We start from the raw sequence: 19955 nt of genomic DNA on the forward strand, positions 1-19955 counted from the left end.
GTGTAGCGTTTCTACAAGAAAGCAGCTGCATTTGTGCTAAGAGCGGTTGGTAAACATTCCCCTCAGCTAGCTCAAGCAATAGTTGATTGTGGAGCACTGGATACACTTGTAATTTGCTTGGAAGATTTTGACCCAGGAGTAAAGGAAGCTGCAGCCTGGGCACTTGGGTATATTGCCAGACACAATGCAGGTAATAAGCTTTATATGTGCTATCTTTCACTTTAATATTATTTGTTTAAAAGTGATTACATGCTATAAGTTCATTTATTGTACCTTATAACTCAGAAAATGATTTTCCACTGTCATTAAATCTTTCTTTTGGAACTGAATTCTATTCTAATTTACCAGTCTACCAAATGTTAGTTCTTCGTAACGTAATTGGCAGTCATTAATGCCTGGCATCATGAGAGAGAGAGAGAGAGAGAGCGGGAGAGAGAGGTACTTCCCATTAAATGCCCTTTGGTTTAGGAGGAGATGCATTGTGGTTTGGAGGGCAGCAAACCACAGATTCTAACTTCACATCTTTTAATGGTCTTAATATTTATATGCCCTTCATAACCCTTATTACTGAACAAAAACTCCTAGTGCTTCCACCTTTCACACCTTCAATTTAAGAAATAGCATAACAGGGAGTTGTGCAGTATCGCTTCTGGTTTAACATACTGCGTGTAACCATTGCTCTTAAACACTAGGCCATGCTCTTTTTTCCCAGAGCCAGGAACAGATCCCAGGATCTGGTATCCAACAGTCCAACAGTCCACTACCCTTGTTTAGCTTCTAACAACTGTTCCTTTAGTTCAAGTGGTAGAGGGTTGTGCTGTGGAGCTAAAGTATGTGAAATCGCACTCCTTTGACCACTTGTTTCATTGAAAGAAAGAAAGAAAGAAACCTTTTCAGAACTTCTAGCCATGTAAACCACTCTCCTACCTCTTCCTGATGGAGCAGCTCAACTACTGACAAAATTCATCTTTTGTTCCTGTCCAGCCCGACTCCCATTCCTGTTTCCTTTAGTGAATCACCGCACCAGCTCTTCCAGCCTGACATTGCTATTTGGAACGTTATGATACCATCTTGTGAGATGATTTGGCTCACAGGTGTAATTGTCCGATTACATAGGGTCAGGCATGGGCCACAAGCTGGGGAAAAAAATATGGGAAGAAAGGTGGGAAAGAAAACACTTTACTTTCTAAGCACACATCTAAACAATCCAAATCTGCTGGTTTTAATTCCCAACACCACCCCCAAACTTCTGAGTCCTAAAATTGCAGTTCTTTTTCACATGGCTTCAAGTGTTGTACGAATAAATGGCTTCAATTTCAGATATCTTCAGTGAATGTGTGATCTTTTCCCATGAGGTCGTCTTGGATAACTAGCTAGGTGATCGTATTGAGGGAAAGGATCTGGGGGGTTATAATGGGTGATAAATTGAATTAGTCAACAATTTTGTGTGGGTACAAAAAGTTTAATTCTGGATTATATTATCAAGAGTGTCATAAGTTAGACGGGGCGGTAATTATCACAATTCTACATTCTCCTCTGCACAGACAAAGCCACAGTTGGAGCACTGTCTGCAGTTCTGGACTCAACACTTCAGGAAGGATGTGAATGAATTGGAGACAGTTTTAGAAAACCTGCCCTAAGAGGCAAGATTAAAATAACTAGGCATGTTTGGTCTTGAGAAAAGAAGACAAGAGGGGGACCTGATAACAGTCTTCAGATACATTAAGAGCTATTACAAAGGGGAGGTTATTAGTTGTTCTCCATTGCCACTGAAGGCAAGACCAGGGCTACGTCTAAATGAGAGTCTCTTCCTGGCAAAAACTGGGCTTTTGTTGGGAAAAATTGTAGAGCGTCTGCATGCAAAATATGCTTTGTTGGCAGTTGGTCAACAAAACACGGCACATATGCTGGCATAGTTACACCTCTCCACATTCAGGTATAATGCCTCTCTTGAAAACAGCTGGGTAGATGCTCCAGGGCCCTTTTCATTGACAGAGGGGTCGTCCACAGCACCAGCCAGCTGGAAACAGGGGTATCTTCACTACCACAATCACGGCTCTGTGGTTGATGCCTCTGACTTCTTTTAAAGGCACAAAGAGCCCAGGAAACCCCGTGCAGGGAGCTGGAGGCGTGGCTTCAGGCTGGCAACATGCAGCCAGCACCACACCCCCCGCAGTCACTTTGAAACCATGTCGCAGGCTGCCCAAGACACCCTCCCACCCCGACCACGTCCTCTGACAGGACGCTGGAGAGAGGTCTCAGGACCCACCCCACAGTACCAGGAAGCCAGCCTCTTCTTGGTCCGGCCCTGAGCTGACGGACCTGCTGGCACTGTGGGCCGATGAGCCAATCCTGCTTGACTCCTGTGACACATTGCTGAAGTCCTAGCAGTGTGTGGCCATCCTGCCCCACCCTCAAGCAAGTGCAGGTTAAGGTGAAAGAGTTCTGCCAGGGCTATGTGTGGTCCTAGGACACACAGCAGAGTTTCGGGGCAGGGATGGCCACTTGCACCTATTATGAAGAATTGAACCACCTCTTCAGGGGCGACGATGGCACACCCAGCCGGGAGGTGGGTGACACTGGGGAGGAGGCCCTCCTGATGCAACTGGTGACCCAACACCCAGGAATCCTGCCGAAGCCAGTCTAGGGCACTCTCTGACCCTGACTCCAGCCAGGGGACCCTCATCATAGCCCTGGACTCAAGCCCTTTTAGTGCTGCCACCTCAGCATGGGCCTCACCAGACCTCTTCACAGGACTGTCCAGTGAGTACCCCATGGGGTGCACACCCCCGGCATGGCAGGGGGGCAGGAGGGGCAAGCTACCGGCCTTGCCAGGACAGCTCAGGTGGGAACTATAGCATGGGCCTGGTATGTGTGCCCATGTACACGGCATTGTGTCCAACCTGCACTCAGCAGGCAGCCCCTGGGCATGGCTGCCAGCCTTCTGCAAGCCCTAGGCATGGGGGCCACACAAGCCCCAGGGCCCTGAAGGAGGTGGGGGCCAGCCTGCCCCTGCCACAGCTGTGAGCAGGACGGCTACATGGGTGACAGCTCGACCCCCAGGCACACCACTGGCAACTGTGGCTCTCGGCTCACGGGCATCAGGTAGCATCTACCTCTGGGGACAGTGCTGTGAGCCACATGCGTGCAGTGAGGGACCTCGGGAGGGCATGGCTGTGCCCAGCTCTCCTGCCACCCATGCCAGGACCCTTCCATGGTCAGCCCCACCCCAGGCCTCTAGCGCATCAGGCTGGGAGGCGGGGCCTGCAGTCAGGCTGGTCAGGTGACACCACTTGCTCCCTGTGTAGCAGGGCCTGCCATGCAGGGGGTATGGACGTGGGCACCTGGGACATCTCATTGTTTGGGGTGGGGCTACTGCTCATGGGGGGTTGGAGCCTCGGGGAATGTGCTGCTTAAAGGACTCGCCTTCTTCCCCTCTCCCCTTACAGCAACATTGTCTGAGGGCTGGGCCAGCTCCCCTGCACAGCCTGCTAGCCCCAGGGAGGAGCCAGAGCTGGCGGACCACAGAGTGGAGCCCCTGCAAGATGCTGTCCCAACCCCGGCAGGGCATGCCTGTGTCAGGAGGGGATATTGCTGCATGAAGGACGACACCCTCCGGGCTTACATGGCTACCCTCTGGTGACAGAATGAGCTCACTGAGCAGCAGCTGTGGCAAGAGGATGACTGGCAGCAGGCGGGGGCAGGGAGTGGGCCTCTGACCAGTGGCTGGCCTGGGTCGACTGGCTGCCGGACCTTGTGAAGGCCTGGCTGGCCCGGATCGCCATGCCTGCAGTCCGTGCTGCTCCCCTTCCCTTCGCCCACTCCCCTTCCTGTTCCTGCCTCTCTTGCCGTTGGTTCCTCAACCCCATGTCCTCTCCCAGGCTCTGCATTGGGCCATGGACATGGCTGGAGTCCATGTCCCCCAGACTCCCTCTGCTGCCCCTTCCCCCCTTGATCTCCCTGTCGAGCCCAACCTCACAGCAGCCCGCCCCCCCACTTCCCTATGATCCCGGCCCCAACCCAACTCTGAGGCAGACCCTGACTCCAGGACAGGAGGAGATCTCGGGGATGGCGCAGCTTGCAGCCTACCCACTCTCCTAGTTGAGTTGGCCCCCACATCTCAACCTCCTCCACCACTCTATATAGCAGGCACATTGCCTCTTGTACACAGTTGTCACAGAAGTGTTTATTTTTTATACAGTTCTAAATTTGTTGAGTAAAGTTTTATTTTTGTGCACCACCCCGCATGACTTCTCGTTGTTTTGGAGTCGGAGGGTGGCTGAGTGGGGAGGGGTGGTGGTGGGGAGGGTTGAGGGATGTCGTGGAACTGGTCATTGGGGGGTGTCAGCAAAGCTCTCTCACAGGGCCTCCCGGATGCACATCCCATTCCTGTGCACTTGTTGGCTGGGGGCCATGTGCAGCTTTTCATAGGGGTCCCGTCCTCTGCCGCCCACCCCAGGAGGAAGTCCTTCCCTGTCTGCTTCACCAGGTTGTGGAGGGCACAACAGATGGCCATAACATTGAGGACATTCTGCTTCCCATGTCCAGTGAGGTTAGAAGGCAGCAGAACCTCCTCTTCAAGCACCCGAAGGCACACTCCGCTGGGTTCCTTGCCCGAATGAGGTGGGTGTTGAATAGGCCCTGTGTGTGGTCCAGGAGCCTGGCGTAGGCCCTCATCAACCATGGCAGGAGTGGGTAGGCCGCATCCCCCACCATGCACAAAGGCATCTGTGTGTCCCTGATTGCCAGCTCACAGTGTGGGTCACAGGTGCCCTCCTCCATCCTCTGGAACAGGTTGGAGTTCTGGAAGACCCTGGTGTCATGGGTCCGGCCCAACCACCTGACACAGACGTTTAAGAATTGTCCGTAGTGGTCCTCCAGGGCTTACATGACCATGGAGTGGTAGCCCTTTCTATTGCTGTAGTGTGTGGCACTGTGTTCCGGGGCCCGGATGAGGATGAGAGTCCCGTCCAGCACCCTGAAACAATTGGGGAAGCTGAGGGTGTTGAAGGTGGCCATGAGGGCATCCATGTCACTGATGCAGATGAGCCTCTGGGCCATGATCTCATTGATGGCCTGGATCACCTGCGAAGTGGTGAGACTGGACACACCTGTGAGGGAGCAGAGGGGATAGCACCCCTGGGCCCTAGCAAGCTCCACAGCCCCCCTCCCGTCTCCCCGCTCTTCCCTATGATGGACTTCCCAAAGCCAAATTGGTAGCCCACAGAGTGGTAGCTGTGGGGGATGGTCAGCTTCCAAAGAGCGATCACAACCTACTTCTCGAGGGGGATGGAGGGCCGCATGTTGGTGTCTTGTCATTGGAGGGCAGGGGTGAGCCAGGTGCATAGCTCGAGGAAGGTCTCCTTGTGCATCCTGAAGTTCTGCATCCACTGCTGGTCACCCCATTGCCCCATGACTGGCCAGTCGCACCACTCAGAGCTGGTTGGGTACTTCCAGACCCACCTGAGCACACAAAGGGGATGAGGGGTGAGCGGAACACCCTGGCACCACAGATGTATTCCACAGGCTGCCCGTTGGGGTCATCTCCCCAGATGTAGTGGAACACATGGATCAAGATCAGAGGCAGGGCCAGCAGCAGGTGGTCCTCAGTCCAGGGCAAGCCTGGGGGTTGCTTTGGCATGGTAGTGGTCTGGTAAGAACTGCTTCTCACACAAATGGCTAGGGAGCCCTGCACCAGCTTTGCTTTCCCTCCAGGAAGTAGGCAAGCCTCGGCATGGGCAGGGAGTGTGGGTCAGGGCTGGCCCTTGAATTCTGCACAGGGTGAGCGGTCCTGGAAGAGTTTGCCCTCCGTGTGAGCTTCTCTTCTGGGGTTTCAGGGTTGCTTCTATCGACAGAGCAGCTGGAGCATGTGGCCACTTTCTGTGGACAGTGCAGATCAGAATATAGATCCACTTTTGTGTGTAAATGCACTCTGTTGACAGAAGTTTTTCTGGGAAATTCCTTCTGACACTGACTTTGGGCCTCAGGAAGGTGGAGGAGGCAGCTGCCCACACCATGGTCATCCAGGCACAAACTGCCGTGCTGGAGTGATGGCTGGAGTTCGAGGAGGTGGACATGGCTTGGCAGTGGGAGGTCTGGGGCGAGGTTGCTGTGGCCCTCTGGGCCCTCACCCGGGTCCTCACCTGGGCTTGATCCGCTTTGGTGTGTAGACGTGCTCTTTCGAAAGATGATCTTCTGGGAGATACCTTCTGGAATTTTGCCTGCAAAAATTATGCTGGAGTGTAGATGTAGCTTTTATGAGGGGCCTTCTGTACAGCGGAGAAAATGGAGATGATGTGTACAGGTTGCGTCTCCCTTATTCAGCCTTTGCCAGAAAAGGGAAGGTGCAGGGTTGTGCTCAGGGACTGCTGGAGCACTGGCATCCAGCCGCAATGGCCCCTGCTCAGACACCTGGGGCTTCCATAGGGCTCCAGCCAGCCCCTGCCACAGGGCAGGTGGGGGCTCCAACTCCTGCCCCATCGCATCCTCCCAGCTACTGCTGCTGTGGGGCAGGCAGGGGCTACAGCTCCTGGCCAGTGCTTCTGGGGGGCTCTGGTTTTCGGTGCTGGAGCAGTGTCCCACCCCAACTGGGGTGGGGTAAGTGAGGGCTTCAGCCCACAGCAGTCTCTCAACCCCTGCCGCTGCAGGACAGCAGAGTCCCTGGCCTTGTGGCAGCTTTCCAGCCTCATGCTGCTGCAAGGCAATTGGAGGCTCAGGCTCTGGCCCTGCACTGGCATGGAGCAGGTGGGGGCTCCAGCTCCTGACCCCTGCTGCTGGGGGGTCTCTGGTTCCCGGGCCTGTGGCACCCTCCAAGCCCCACACCACTGTGGGGCAGGCAGGAGTTCCATCTCCCGGCCCCGTGGCAACCTCCCAGTCCATGCAGCTGTGGGGCAGGCAGGAACTCCAGTTGTGCCAGATAGTGGATGTTGCCGGATGAGAGATACCAGATTCGAGAAGTGTAACCTGTAGTTCTTTAAGCAAACAAACAATTTGCATCAGTTATTTTCCCATGATATTGAAATGCATCTGTGCTGTGATTGGCTGGCTGGTTCTAACAGAAGTTTATGCTATTAATAATAACAATTTCAGTTAAGATAAAATTGGAAGAGCTACCAAGCCACATACTGTAGGACATAAACTGACAGAACAAGAAGCAATGGTCTCAAGTTTTACCAGGGAGTTTGAGGCTGTATATTAGGAAAAAACTGTTGACTAGGAAGGCTGTGAAGCACTGAAATGGGTTGTCTAGGGCAGTAGTGAAATCTCCATCCTTAGAAGTTACTAAGGCCAGGCTTGACAAAGCCCTGGCTGGAATGATTTTGTTTGGGGTCAGTCCTGGTTTGAGCAGGGAGTTGGATGAGATCTTTTCCAACCCAAATCTTCTATGAGTCTATAACCAGTGATGGGAAAACAAGGCTAGTGGGTGAGATGTATAAGTGGTGCTCCGTCTCAGTGGGCTCCAAGAGTGTCATAACCAAGATAGTTTCCTGGGCCAGAGTAGTTTTACTAATTGTGCTTGAATTCGTGGGGGTGTTCCCATGGGCATGGGTGAATCTGCTGTTTGGGGAAGCAAGCTTCACAGCCTGCAGCTCTGCCCATACTCTACCCCTGCTCTGGCCAGACCCCACTCCCTTCCCACTGTCTCCTTTTTTCCTCTGCTTACCCATACCAGCCAAATCCCTGAACCCAAATGTAGCAAGTGATGTTTGGGAGGAAAAAAAAAAAAAGAAACAACTCTACTAAAATTTCTTTCTAAAGAAAATGGAGCATGTTTTCCACTGTGTGCCAGATTGTAATAACTGGCCATGCAGAAGGTACTTAATTGAAAGCACTAAATTTGGGAATAAAAAACATCAGTCACAGGTGTTTTGATATGCCCTGAAGTTTGTCAGAGATTTATGTACAAAGACTCTGTAGTAGAGGTTGAACCTCTTTAATCTGGAACACTCTCAGCTGGCAAACTCCATAATCCGGTGTGATTTTCGTTACCCAGACAATCACTTTTCATTGGTGTGGCCAAGTTTTCCATGGTCCCATAAAGTTTGTTTACAGCCACCAGTCCTGGCTTTCTGTGTTCTGTGGTGTTACTGAGCTCTAATTTATCCTTAAATGTCTTCTAAGAGCCCAGGAAGCAGTGAAAGCGTTAGTAATGTGCTAGAAAATATTGATCTTCTGTCGTCCAGCAAATTCTCTTGTCCAGCGACAGACAGGCCCTGAGGGTGCCGGACAAGAGACCTGGCCTAAGCCTGACCTTCTGGTTTTCTGTCTTGGAGGGACAAATTCTTCCCTTTTCCAGCAGCGGGACCCTCCAGTAGTCCAAGGGGCTCTTCCAAGTACAAGTGAGTGCCAGCAGCCAGCCTTCATCCTGGTCCCTCACACATAGCCCAAAACTGTGCTCCTCCCTGTGTCCCACTCCTCCCACTGCCACTATCCTTTCTTCCCCTCTGAGTCCCGTGTATGTGTGTGTGGGGGAGGGTCCCATGCTGTCAAGCTCCAGGTGGGGGAGAGGGGCAGCCTTTAACACCCACTACTTCAAGGGCCTCCTTGCCTTTTTCACTTCTCCAGCAGCAGGTTCTAGTCTTGGGGTTCTCCCCTTTGTAGTACCAAGATCTAGGAACCTACCAGAGCCGGCAAATAACAGAAAAACAGCAAAGAGTTTCCACCGACTCCCACTATTTTATGAGCTTTAAAACTCAACTTAAGCACTCTAAAATCAGAATGGCTATGCTGACTGCTTGGAAATCTGACTTCTGGGGATGCAGAGTAGCACTAATGATCCAAATGTGGGGTCATTTGATGCAGCCTGAGTTACAGGCTGCTCCCCAAAGTCTGGTTCCTTGTGGTCTGTCAAACAGAGAGTAAGGTAATGAGCATGTTTAGGTGAATAAAAGACACATTTAATTTACACAGATGGTGTGAACCAGGGGTGTCCAACCTGCGGCCCACAGGCCAAAATGTGGCCTGCGGAGCCTTTTTTTCCAGCTGGCACCTGGGTCCTTCTGGTACGGGCCCTATGTCCGGCCAGCGTGGCTCTGGTTGGTGCAATTTGCACAGACCCTGACTTGGACCCCAGTGTGGCTGCAGCTCAGGCCCCAGCTGGCATGGCTTCTGCTGCTCCTGAGGAGTTGACAGCGCTGTTAAGTTGCAGCATTCAGTTTGAGCTGAGGGGGTGTGCCTCTGGGGGAGGGCATTTATTTAGAGCCAGGGGAGGGGCTAAGAGGTGCCCGGCTCTGTGGGGGTGGTTTAAAGCAGGGAGCTGGGGCTGCCTGGCTCTGGAGAGGGAGATTGAGGATTTTGCATGTCTGAAAATTGTGGGTATGGGGGTACTTACAGTTTTTTTTTTTTTAAAAGGGGTACTTTTAAAACAAACAAAAAGATGGAGAAACACTGGAGTAGAATTCAGTTTAATTGGTTTAAGGGCCTGCAGGAGGATCTGGCCATTAAACCAATTAAATGGAGTCCTGTTGTTGCAGTACAGCAGGGAGCTGTCCCTGCTGCAAAGTTTGGTGGGTTGTTTGTAGTTATGGGGGGGTTTAATGCTGGCAATGGTTTGGGGTTGCGAAGGGTTTAAGCCTGGGGTGGGTGGTTTGGGACTACTTTATGGCTGGCCCCTGGAACATTTAAAAAATTGCCATGCGGTCCCCCATGAAAAAAAAGGTTGGATGCCTCTGGTGTGAAGTCACCCAAACATCAGTTAAGGTAACTAAGGATAAGCCAACCACAACCCTATTAGAAAAAAGGAATTTTGGATTAGGTGCTTATAAAGTGCTACAATTTGAGAGTTATGAGTGGCCCTCTGATGTTGATGAAATTGTAATCAGTCTTGGGGGAGGAGAGCAGAAATCGGCATGTGAATGCTTCTGAGGCGGGGGCCAGTATTAGGAGTCAGAAGAGTGGAGACATTAAAGGGAGAGAGGAGAGGGGCAAGGGGACTGGGAGGAGGTGCATAAGTGAGGATGGTTGGTAGGGGAGGGTAGAAAGATTGAGGGTTCAGGTGAGGAAGCCATAGTACCATCCAGGTCTTTCAGTGCACCCACAGTCCCCTGCGTTCCTCTGGAAAGATGGATTTAAGAATGTAAACGGTATGACACTGATCATGATCAGTGAGCTTTTTTCATTTTATGACCTTCATTATAACTATAAAAAACTATTATATAACAACAGCCAGGCATTTTCAATTCAACCTGCAGCTGCCCTGGAAGTTAATCGTAACCAGATTTCACCTGTATAAAAAATGTCAAGTGTTAAGGTGACTTGCCTCAGGCCCCACCCCATGCTTGGGATGGCCCTGGTTATGTGCAATCAGTACACAGCTGACTTCAGGAGCCCTTGCTTTATGTGTGTGTCACTTTAGTGATACTGGTAAGGAAAAAAACCAACATGAATGGAAATGAGCAGAATGCGATAACCCTGTGTGTGATTAACAGTAAACAAAATGTCTTGAGGGCCACAAATAGAACTCCAGTGGGCCACATGTAGCCCTCAGGCTGCAGGTTGCCTACCGCTGCTATGATCACTAGCTGAGGTCAGTAAGAAATGCTGCTCACATAGTTACGTTATTGCCCAACAAATGGCTTGATAGAGTTTTTACATCCTACTCTGAAGTATCAGGTATTGGCTACTGTTGAGACAAGATAATGGATTAGACCTAGTCAATAGTGTTATTGTGTGGGAAAAACAATGGTCTCTCATTGAATACATCAACTGCAAATAACCAGCAAAAAGGCTATAAACACTTAGAATATAATTCTTGTCTGAAAAAGTCCCTAAAATGCCATTGTGGGATTCTGGTGGGGTTTTTGGGTGAAGATGGCAGGAAAGTCTTGTCAATACTGAGCTTGCAAAAATGTTTACCATTCAAGAAGGCAGAAATGTCATATGATTAGGTGACTTTGCAAGATTTTTGCCAACTCTTGCCAGAATCGCTCAGAAATAGCTCCAAAAATTTGGTGTACACAAATCTAAACTTAAACTGTTGTAAGTTGACCCTTGAAGCTGAACCCCAGACACTAACCCAAACCAGTTGCAGAGTTAAACAGTGTCATCTTGGCCCTTCTTTCACATTTCCACCATTTATTTTACAGGTTGTGAGGACATGCATAGTGTGTACATAAGAATGGCCACACTGGGTCAAACCACTGATCAGTCTAGCTTAGTATCCTTTTTCTGACAGTGGCCAATGCCAGGCTCTTTAGAGAGGATGAACAGAACGGGCAGTCAACTGATCCACCCATGTCAGCTATTCATAACTTCCAGCAAGCAGAAGCTAGGTGCACCATCCCTGCCTGTCCTAGCTAATAGCCATTGATAAACCTATCTGCCATGTACTTATCTACTTGGTTTTTGAAACACCAATTAGTATTGTGGAATGTGTGAAACAGTGCTTGAAATTTTGCTCAGGTAACATATAGAGTGAGGTTTTAAAAAAGCAAAAAATTTTGGATTTGAGAGATGCATACAAATAATTTTGTTTCCATCTTTATCAGCATAAAATCTATAACCATATCTTCTGCAAATAACCACTGATAATGAAGGCAAAAAATACACTAGCTACTTCCACTCAGGCACAAACCCAAAGAAGTATTTGTCTCTTATTTTTCCAGCTGACATAGCATAACTTTGAATGATTTAGATTAGTTTTCACTCCAGCCTCTTAGAAGCCACTTTGTTCCACGTGTTTACTGACCCCCAGCTTTCTGCTGATGGAAGCTCATTCTGCATCCTCAGCAGAACCTTTATCATTATGGTTGGAATTTGTCTACCTACACCAGCAGTCCAGCCATGTATTTGGTTCCCTCTGTACAGTTCCCTCTCACTGGAACCAGGTTTCCACTCTCACTGGACTGCTTGCCCTTTTTTCTGAATATAGTGATGATGTCCATTCTGCACCAAGATCTCTCTTCTATGGATGGCCAGAAGATTAATTTTGTAGCCCCAGGCTTTTCACTTCCTGTCCTTCTATCTTTACAGTTACTATTAGCTAATATTTTACACTAGTAGTGGTCAAATGTTCATTTCTTTTGACACTTCTTGGGCGCTTGTTCACAGGTTTATGGGACTCAGCATAAAAACCTTACTTCAGTAGACTTTGAATTCTGCTCTTAATGTCTCCCATCTGTTCACTTTCCACTTCTGATACCAACAAAACTCATGATTTGGTCTCAGCTTCCTTTAGGTCCAAGAAATATCTTAGAGACAGAAGAGTTTTTCAGTTACAACTCCATCCTCTCCATCTCCCTGTTCAGTGCAGGTTTTCCATTGCCTTCATGTGTCTATAATCTTGGTGTCACTCTTCACACAGAGGGTTCCTTATCCCTTCACATTTCCCATGTCTAGAAATCTTCCTGTTCGCATCTCTGCATTGTGGTTTATGGATGTCAGTACAGTGACTCTACCTTGCTGGAATTCTTTGACCATAGCAATTCCTTTTTACAGTCCTCTCCTGTACCCCAGTATGTCCAGATCAATAAGTCCTGCTTTCTCTTGTGGACTGAAAGAACTGTCACATCATCCACATTACTAGAGACTTCCCCTGGTTCTCTATTTCAGGTTCTAGTTCAAAACTACCCTTTTTGTTTCTTGAAATCTTTCAAGGATTAGCTCTGGAGTGCCTTGGGACTCTCATATCTTTGTGTATTTCCCTGCCTCTCTTCATCAGGTATTGACCTTCTCTTGGTCTCTCCACATAATCTTTAAGCTTTTGCTTATGAAGATGCTTTTATTGCATCTGTTGGCATCTGGATCAGCTTTCTTATCTTTGTCTCTCCATTTGCTTTCAAACTTCATCTGAAAAAGTATTTTCTCCCTTATCAGTTTTTCCAGTGTGTGTGTGTGTGTGTGTGTGTGAGAGAGAGAGAGAGAGAGTATAAAACTTTGCGAGTGTATAATTTAATTCAGGCTATAATCTGAATGAAAGACACTATGGAAAGTGAAGCTCTATTAAATCGCTTCTTGAAAAAAATAAATTTGTTTTTACATTTGTGCTTTGCAAACAAACACAAGCAAATGAAAAGGTTTATGAAAAATGATTATTAGAGCTTCATTGACTGCTGCTCTTTCTTTCCACATATTGGCAGGACTCAGTCATCTCAAAGAATGTCTGAATAGAAAAAAGGATTTGGGGAGAGAGCACAGGCCATATATGGGGAGTGCATTTGGGATTATGAGCATGGAGAGCAAGAAAAATGATGGGGTCGGGTATGACAGTGACAATAAGTAGCAAGATTGGGGGCAGAAGGGAACTGAACAATTGGACTCTTGCGTCTCTCTAATTTACACGGTGACATGAGCAAATATGGGGCCTGATTCCCTTCCCCATGCTAGAGGAAAGCTTGTAGAAGAGGGCTAAAGGGGGAAATTCTCCACAAGATGAACATCACAGAAATTTCTGTGTTGGGGGAAAAATGTGTGTCATTCCCCCTAAAGAACAGGCCACAACGGCCACATGCTCTAAGTTTCAAAGGGCCAAATCTCATGAATCTTGGGGAATCAGAAGTAAGCCAGGGCCACTGAACTAGTCATTGTCTGTCTGTGATGAGCCAACACAATTCTAACAAAGCCATACCAAGAGGACCCCTTGAAATGAATATTTTCCAGTTGTTATATCTCAGGCCATGTTACATTTCTGTTTTGGGATATATTTGGAACTAATTACTGTGGTGGGGAGTTGGGGTGAGGCAGGGAATGGGAATGATATGTTTCCCTGCAGCCCTGTTTTAACTTGCTTAGTGTTCTGCGAGCCCACCAGCCCATTACCCCTTTTTGGCTCTTAGGATTGAAGTTGGGAGCCTATGGTAAATATGTTTTTATCTATATAAACAATATCAAAAAAGCAGATATTCATGGTTCAGTTTTAAATAAGTATTTAGATCACACTTAATTTGAGTTCCTTTTTAAATTTCGTGAATCATTAATTAAAAAAGATGGTTACAGTTTAGCGATGACGATAACATGTTATACTACTACTCCTCCCACTCTTTTCTCTCTCTATGAAAGGTGATGACAATATACTGACAGTAAGCCATGAAATATATTTTTCCAGCAACATCACCTATCTCCTTGATGCAATTTCCTTGGCATCATATCCTTGGCACTCTTCAGACAATTGAGATTGTGGCTTTGAAGTTGCCTCTAAGGAGGCTATTAGTCTTCTCATCTGGTCTGTCTGTTTTTATTTTTCTGGATATCCTCTAACTGACCATTTGATTAAGAGTAAATCATATGTTTATATCAATGAGTGTACAAACCAAAACACATTTTTGGTGGGAGGAACACATTGCTTTACACATTTTTCATTAAAAATACACTTAAACACATCAGCTTGTCACTTGCATTCAACATGCTTGTGCTCATTAAACTTCTTTACTAAATTTTGCTTCCGAGTAGTGAATTGTGGATGCACACTCCAACACTGGGTTTTGATAAAATACTGGGCTTTGTATATATATGTATGTGTGTACCTTTTAAAGAGGTGTTTCTGCTGTGTGAATGTGTATTAGGCACATATGCCTTGTGTATAAATGCGAACTCCATATTTTCAAGGAGATAACTCTTTTAAAGTGAACCCAAGAAGATTAATTGTAGTAATCTTTTAAAATTTCCTGTATGCATAATATAAATATTTCAAAAACAAATTTCATTTTCATTATTTTAACCATGTAAAATCCTAAGTATAGTGTAAAATCTTGTGTGTTTAGCGCATGTCAGGATGTGCATCTGTGATGTTCTAATAAAAAAGCACATCATAAAGATAATTTGGGTACTAACAAAATACAAGCAGCATAACAACCACATAACCATACACACTTAAGGAAAGATTGTATGTTTAAAATGTATGTATATGTTTCTTTATATGGAAAACCTTGATTTATAGAGTGTTAAATGAAAAGCTAAGTTAGGTACTTGAAATACAATAGCAATATGTTTCCATGGTACTGTAAGCTAAATTAAATGTTAAAGATAAGAATGGATGTGCATAACAAAGATAGACTATAGCAAAACATTACTTAAGAAACTAATAGGTTATTTGAAACTAACGCGTTTCATATTCATTTCTCAACACCGTAAAATGGCTATCATGTAATTTTTGCACCTCATTATCGAATAATTTCTCATTTCGGTAGAGTGATTGATGCCAATAATAGGGAAGGAGCTAATGAATTTCCAATACTGCAGTTCTTGAATAAGTCATCGAATAACTTTTTTAAAAATTAAAATGAAGTTAGCTAAGGATGTTGTGCTAAATTCACATACATAATCTCACAATGACAATATATCTAATTTAGCTAAGTACATGTGGTAGAATTTGTGTTTTAGTGCCATCAAAATGTTCTTTTAAATTGAGATTGGCAACTCCTACTTTGGTTCTATTACCAAAAAAGGTGCATTTTTTCAATGAACAGTGTAAAATATTCTTTTAAAATATTTCTGTATTTGGCACAAGAGCCATATTAATATCTCCTTACCATTTGAATGGACAAAATATTGTCTAATTACGATGGTTGGTAAAATTTTGGTACTTCAGCTTTCTCTGTTGTTATCCATGCATAAAATGCTTGCCTATTGATCAGTGTAGAATAGCTAGGGTTTAAACAACTGACATCTGCTTACTCTTTTTTTTTTTTTTTTTTTAAGCACAGAATAACAAACCATTTCAGCCTAATCTACCTCAAATGTGTGCATGTAAATGGGGGTCCATCTATTGACCTGTATTCTTTTCAGTTGTGGATTGGTCCACATGGTTTATGAAACCAGGAGGGCTGATTTGAAATGCAGATGTCGAGACAGTGAAGTACACCCTCCCCTTTTTTCTTTGCTCTATCTGTCAGGGTGAAAAATGGCTTGCACAAAGGTCAGTCACCCATACTCACTTAATTACTTTTCTTGGACCTACAGAACTGTCACAAGCTGTGGTGGATGCAGGAGCTGTTCCTCTTTTAGTACTCTGTATCCAGGAGCCAGAAATTGCTTTGAAAAGGATTGCTGCCTCAGCCCTCAGTGATATTTCAAAGCATTCTCCTGAGTTAGCTCAGACAGTAGTGGATGCGGGGGCTATTGCTCACTTAGCTCAGATGATCCTGAACCCTGATGCTAAACTGAAGGTACTTTAATTTTTTTTTTTTTCTAAATTACAGCAGCTGTTATTTGTTACTAAACTGAGGACATTGATATCCATGTTGATTTAGAAAGATCTTGTTCAAATGTCTAACAAAAATGCATAAATACACAGTTGATAACAAAGAGTTCTGATTATTTTTGTGTATTCAGTAGTGGTTGTGTTCTAAGTCAGCAGTGCACAGATAGGTTTACTTAGTAATATCCAAGAAACAAATTTGGTGTTATATGTAACATTCAGGCCCTAAACATTAAAACCTGTTAGATGGATTTAATAGGTATTAAATGCAAAATCCAATTATAGGCAAGCAGAGTTATGCATCTGTGGTTGTATTATAAAAATATTTGTTTCATATTTAAATATCACAATGCATTTGTTTTTGGAATACATCGAATATCTGTTTAAATAGCTTTTAAGCCGTTCTGTTATAATTTTGTTAATAGGACATAAAGTGCCATTCCCGTTTACTCTCTTATTGTTACAGCTATAAATAAATAATAAAATATCATTATTCAAAATAATATAGATAAAAAACTTAAATGGAATATTTTAAATGTAAGATCTCTGCGCTCAATCTTATGCTTTGTAAGCAAACCAATTGCTGTAGGTTTTGATATTTTCTTAAGATGTAGTGTTAAAGTGTGATTTATTTAATTACAATTTGCTATATAACTCAAATGTAAAGGGATAGACTTAAGGAGAACTTTTTATTAGATACTAGTGAATACTCTGGTATTAGACTGTTATATGTATTGGCACAGTGAATTATATAATAGTAATTAATTGTTCTATCTTGCTTTGTTTTTAGATGGAGCAGGCTGTATGCATGCTCATACTCTGTGTGTTGTGGGGTGTTTGTATAAGAATAATTTATAAAACAATTTCTGTTTACCAGCGTCAGGTGCTTTCAGCTCTCAGCCAGATAGCAAAACATTCTGTGGATCTTGCAGAAATGGGGGTTGAAGCAGAAATTTTCCCAGTTGTACTCACATGCCTGAAGGACTCAGATGAATATGTCAAGAAAAATGCTGCAACGTTAATTAGAGAAATAGCAAAGCACACGCCTGAGGTAATACCTTGAAGATGCAAATATGTGGTCGCATCATTAGATTTTACGTTTGAAATAGAATGTTGTATTATTCTGTCATTTGCTTTTAGAAAGGGAGGGCAAAAGGCTCTGTGTCATTTCCATTGGAGAAATATGGCAATGTTTTTGTTGGTGTTCAGCGATGTGCATTGAATATGAATTAGATTAGGAAAATAGGAACAAAGTATATACTTGTCTTTTTACCTATCAGTAGGTGTCAGGACAGGGAATGGGGAGTGGAGTAATGATATCCCCCTTATTCTTCCCAGTCATGGGATTAGCTTAAACATCATGAGGTTTCTTTTAAAAAGTTGGGATATTTTTTTCCGGCGCACGGGAGGGCAGTTCTGGTTGTTGAACCTTTAGGTGACTCATGAGTCATATTTTCAGGTTTTTTTTCCAGGGCCATCAGAATTTGCTTTGAAAAAGAAATGAAAGCTGGGATTCTGAACTCTAGGAATGGAAGGGTTGAAACTAAAGATTAAATATCACAATACTCAAGATAAAATCATAAGAATTGGCAGTCCTCTGTGAATACAGGCAATAATTATATCCTCACCAAGCTTTAGATAGCCTCCTGATGACTCTCATTGACACTGGAAAGTTCTGATCCATATGCATAACTTTGGACCAAAATCATCCCACTATAACTCAGCTGAAGGAATTTGTGTTACACTAGAGCTAACTCTGTTCTGAGGACTTTTCTAGGCTAGTTGGGCAGGTCAGTTATATGAGCATTCTAGAAACTGTCCCACTTGGCCTCCTTTTGCAAATACAAGGGAACTAATATGGGAGCAGGATTTGGAGAGCTTGTGCAGGTGTCCGAACTCCTGTGCTGTGGAGCACATCTTTGCTAGCTTTCCCTATACATTATTGAGGAGACATTGTATGTGGGGGCTGGGCAGGGGAGTGGAGGGATGTGGGGTTGGTGTATCTGGAGGCTGCAGTAGTAAGTTTTTGCTGCTGTTCTACAGCCTGAGGGGGAGGCTCCCCCATGCCCCACTTGGATTTCTCTTCTGTTTTTTGGGGCTGTGCACAGATACAATATTTGACCCTGTGACTGGAGTCGACAACCACGTAGAGAGTGTCCACTTTAAAAGTTTAAGTATCTTCTAACCAAACTATTACTTTAATAAAATGGCCCTGTTCCTAAACTTTTTCTTATAACTTAAGAGCAATATGGTGTGTGTGTGTAACACCTATATGTAATACTTTGATTCATTTCTGTGCATTTAAATCGAAATTTTGAAAAGTATAGTCCATTGCTTTGGGAACTTCTGATAAAACTGAAAATAACCATCAGTATAGGTGGGAAAAATCCTCTACAATAATATGAAATTAGGATAATCTCTAAATGTTGGTGACATAATAAATCACTCAGATTTTGCTGTCCAAGTGATGATAGAGGTGACATCATTTGGAAGATTATAAACCACAATTTAATGTACTCCAGGGGCATTAAATATCCCAGTCCTGATTTATCCTTTGCATTAAGACTTCTTTGAGCAAATTACCTGGGCATCTATTTAAGGACCCTTCACATACTCTGAGCAGTGTAATTCGTCCTTAATGTACATGAGCATCTTGTTCAGAATGTATATTTCTACAAGTCATTAGCATGTTAAGCTTTCATCTGCATAATTCATCAATAAATACTTACTAAATAAATTTTTGTATTAGGTAAGCCCATAACATTCAACATCCAGCTTATCTTGAGGTACGGCTAATAAAAAATGCAGATGTTCATTTGCTACATTATTAGCACGTATAAGTCCAAAGAATGGATCTGATTCATCACTCTGGTATTCCAGTTTTACTGCAGTGTGACTTGATTGTCAATAATAGAGTTACACTTTTTAAAAAACAGGAGTGAAATAGTTAAAGATCACCTAAGTATACTGCTGTATGATTATAGATAATCTACAATATCTGATTTCTCTACTTTATTTCTCTCAGCTTTCACAACTTATAGTCAATGCAGGAGGAGTTGCTGCTGTGATCGATTGTATTGGCAACTGCAAAGGAAATGTCAGGCTGCCTGGCATCATGATGCTTGGCTATGTAGCAGCTCATTCTGAGAACCTGGCAATGGCAGTGATTGTATCCAAGGTTAGCTCTAGCTTTATTGTCTTCCTATAGCTTTTACAGTGGGATTCTGAGAAGAAGAGACAGAAGAATAGAGGCTGGGTGCAGTGGTTTATTGATTTGTTTAGTAATGCATACTATAGAAAAAGTATCATCATAATTTCTTGTTTTGTTTGTCCCTTAGATTTTGATCCTGCAGACACTAAAATCACATGCTTAACTTTCAGCTCTTGAGTAGCCCCATTGAAATAAGTGAACTTATTCAAGCGCTTAAAGTTAAGTACAGGCAGTGTAAGATGATGGCCCTGGTTTTCAGTCATGTACTTACAGAAATAACTCTTAAGGAAAGAGTACAACTATACCAGTATTAAATTTCAGACCTGGCAGTAGCAGTGTGCTCAAAGGCTGTGTCTGCACTGGAGAGTTGTCGACCGAACTCAGGGAGCATCTACGCACATAAAGCCTTCTGTCAACAGTCTCGAAAGAACTCTGCTTTGGCCTCAATAGAGTTATAAAATTTGAGGCATAACACTCTGTTGACAGAGTTCTGTTGACGGAAGTGCAGTGTAGACACATTTGTTGACAGAGGGGGTTTCCAGGTCACCTGGCAGCCCTGTTTGCAGAGCTTCAAGTCAGCCGTTCTGTCGACAGAGGGCAGGGCGGTATGGC

General features: G+C 44.9%; 1 protein-coding gene across 1 annotated transcript in view; it reads left to right on the forward strand.

The window, feature by feature from the left end:
• The window catches only part of SPAG6 (sperm associated antigen 6), a 70487-nt gene that overhangs the window by 25130 nt on the left and 25402 nt on the right, over positions 1-19955 (forward strand). Inside the window, exons 4-7 of the mRNA XM_074986278.1 lie at positions 7-190; positions 15895-16100; positions 17010-17183; positions 19158-19310. Of these exons, the coding sequence (XP_074842379.1) occupies positions 7-190; positions 15895-16100; positions 17010-17183; positions 19158-19310 (717 nt within the window). The remainder of the gene's footprint in view (positions 1-6; positions 191-15894; positions 16101-17009; positions 17184-19157; positions 19311-19955) is intronic.

Source organism: Carettochelys insculpta, chromosome 2 (genome assembly GCF_033958435.1).
Source record: "Carettochelys insculpta isolate YL-2023 chromosome 2, ASM3395843v1, whole genome shotgun sequence".
Taxonomy (NCBI): Eukaryota; Metazoa; Chordata; order Testudines; family Carettochelyidae; genus Carettochelys; species Carettochelys insculpta.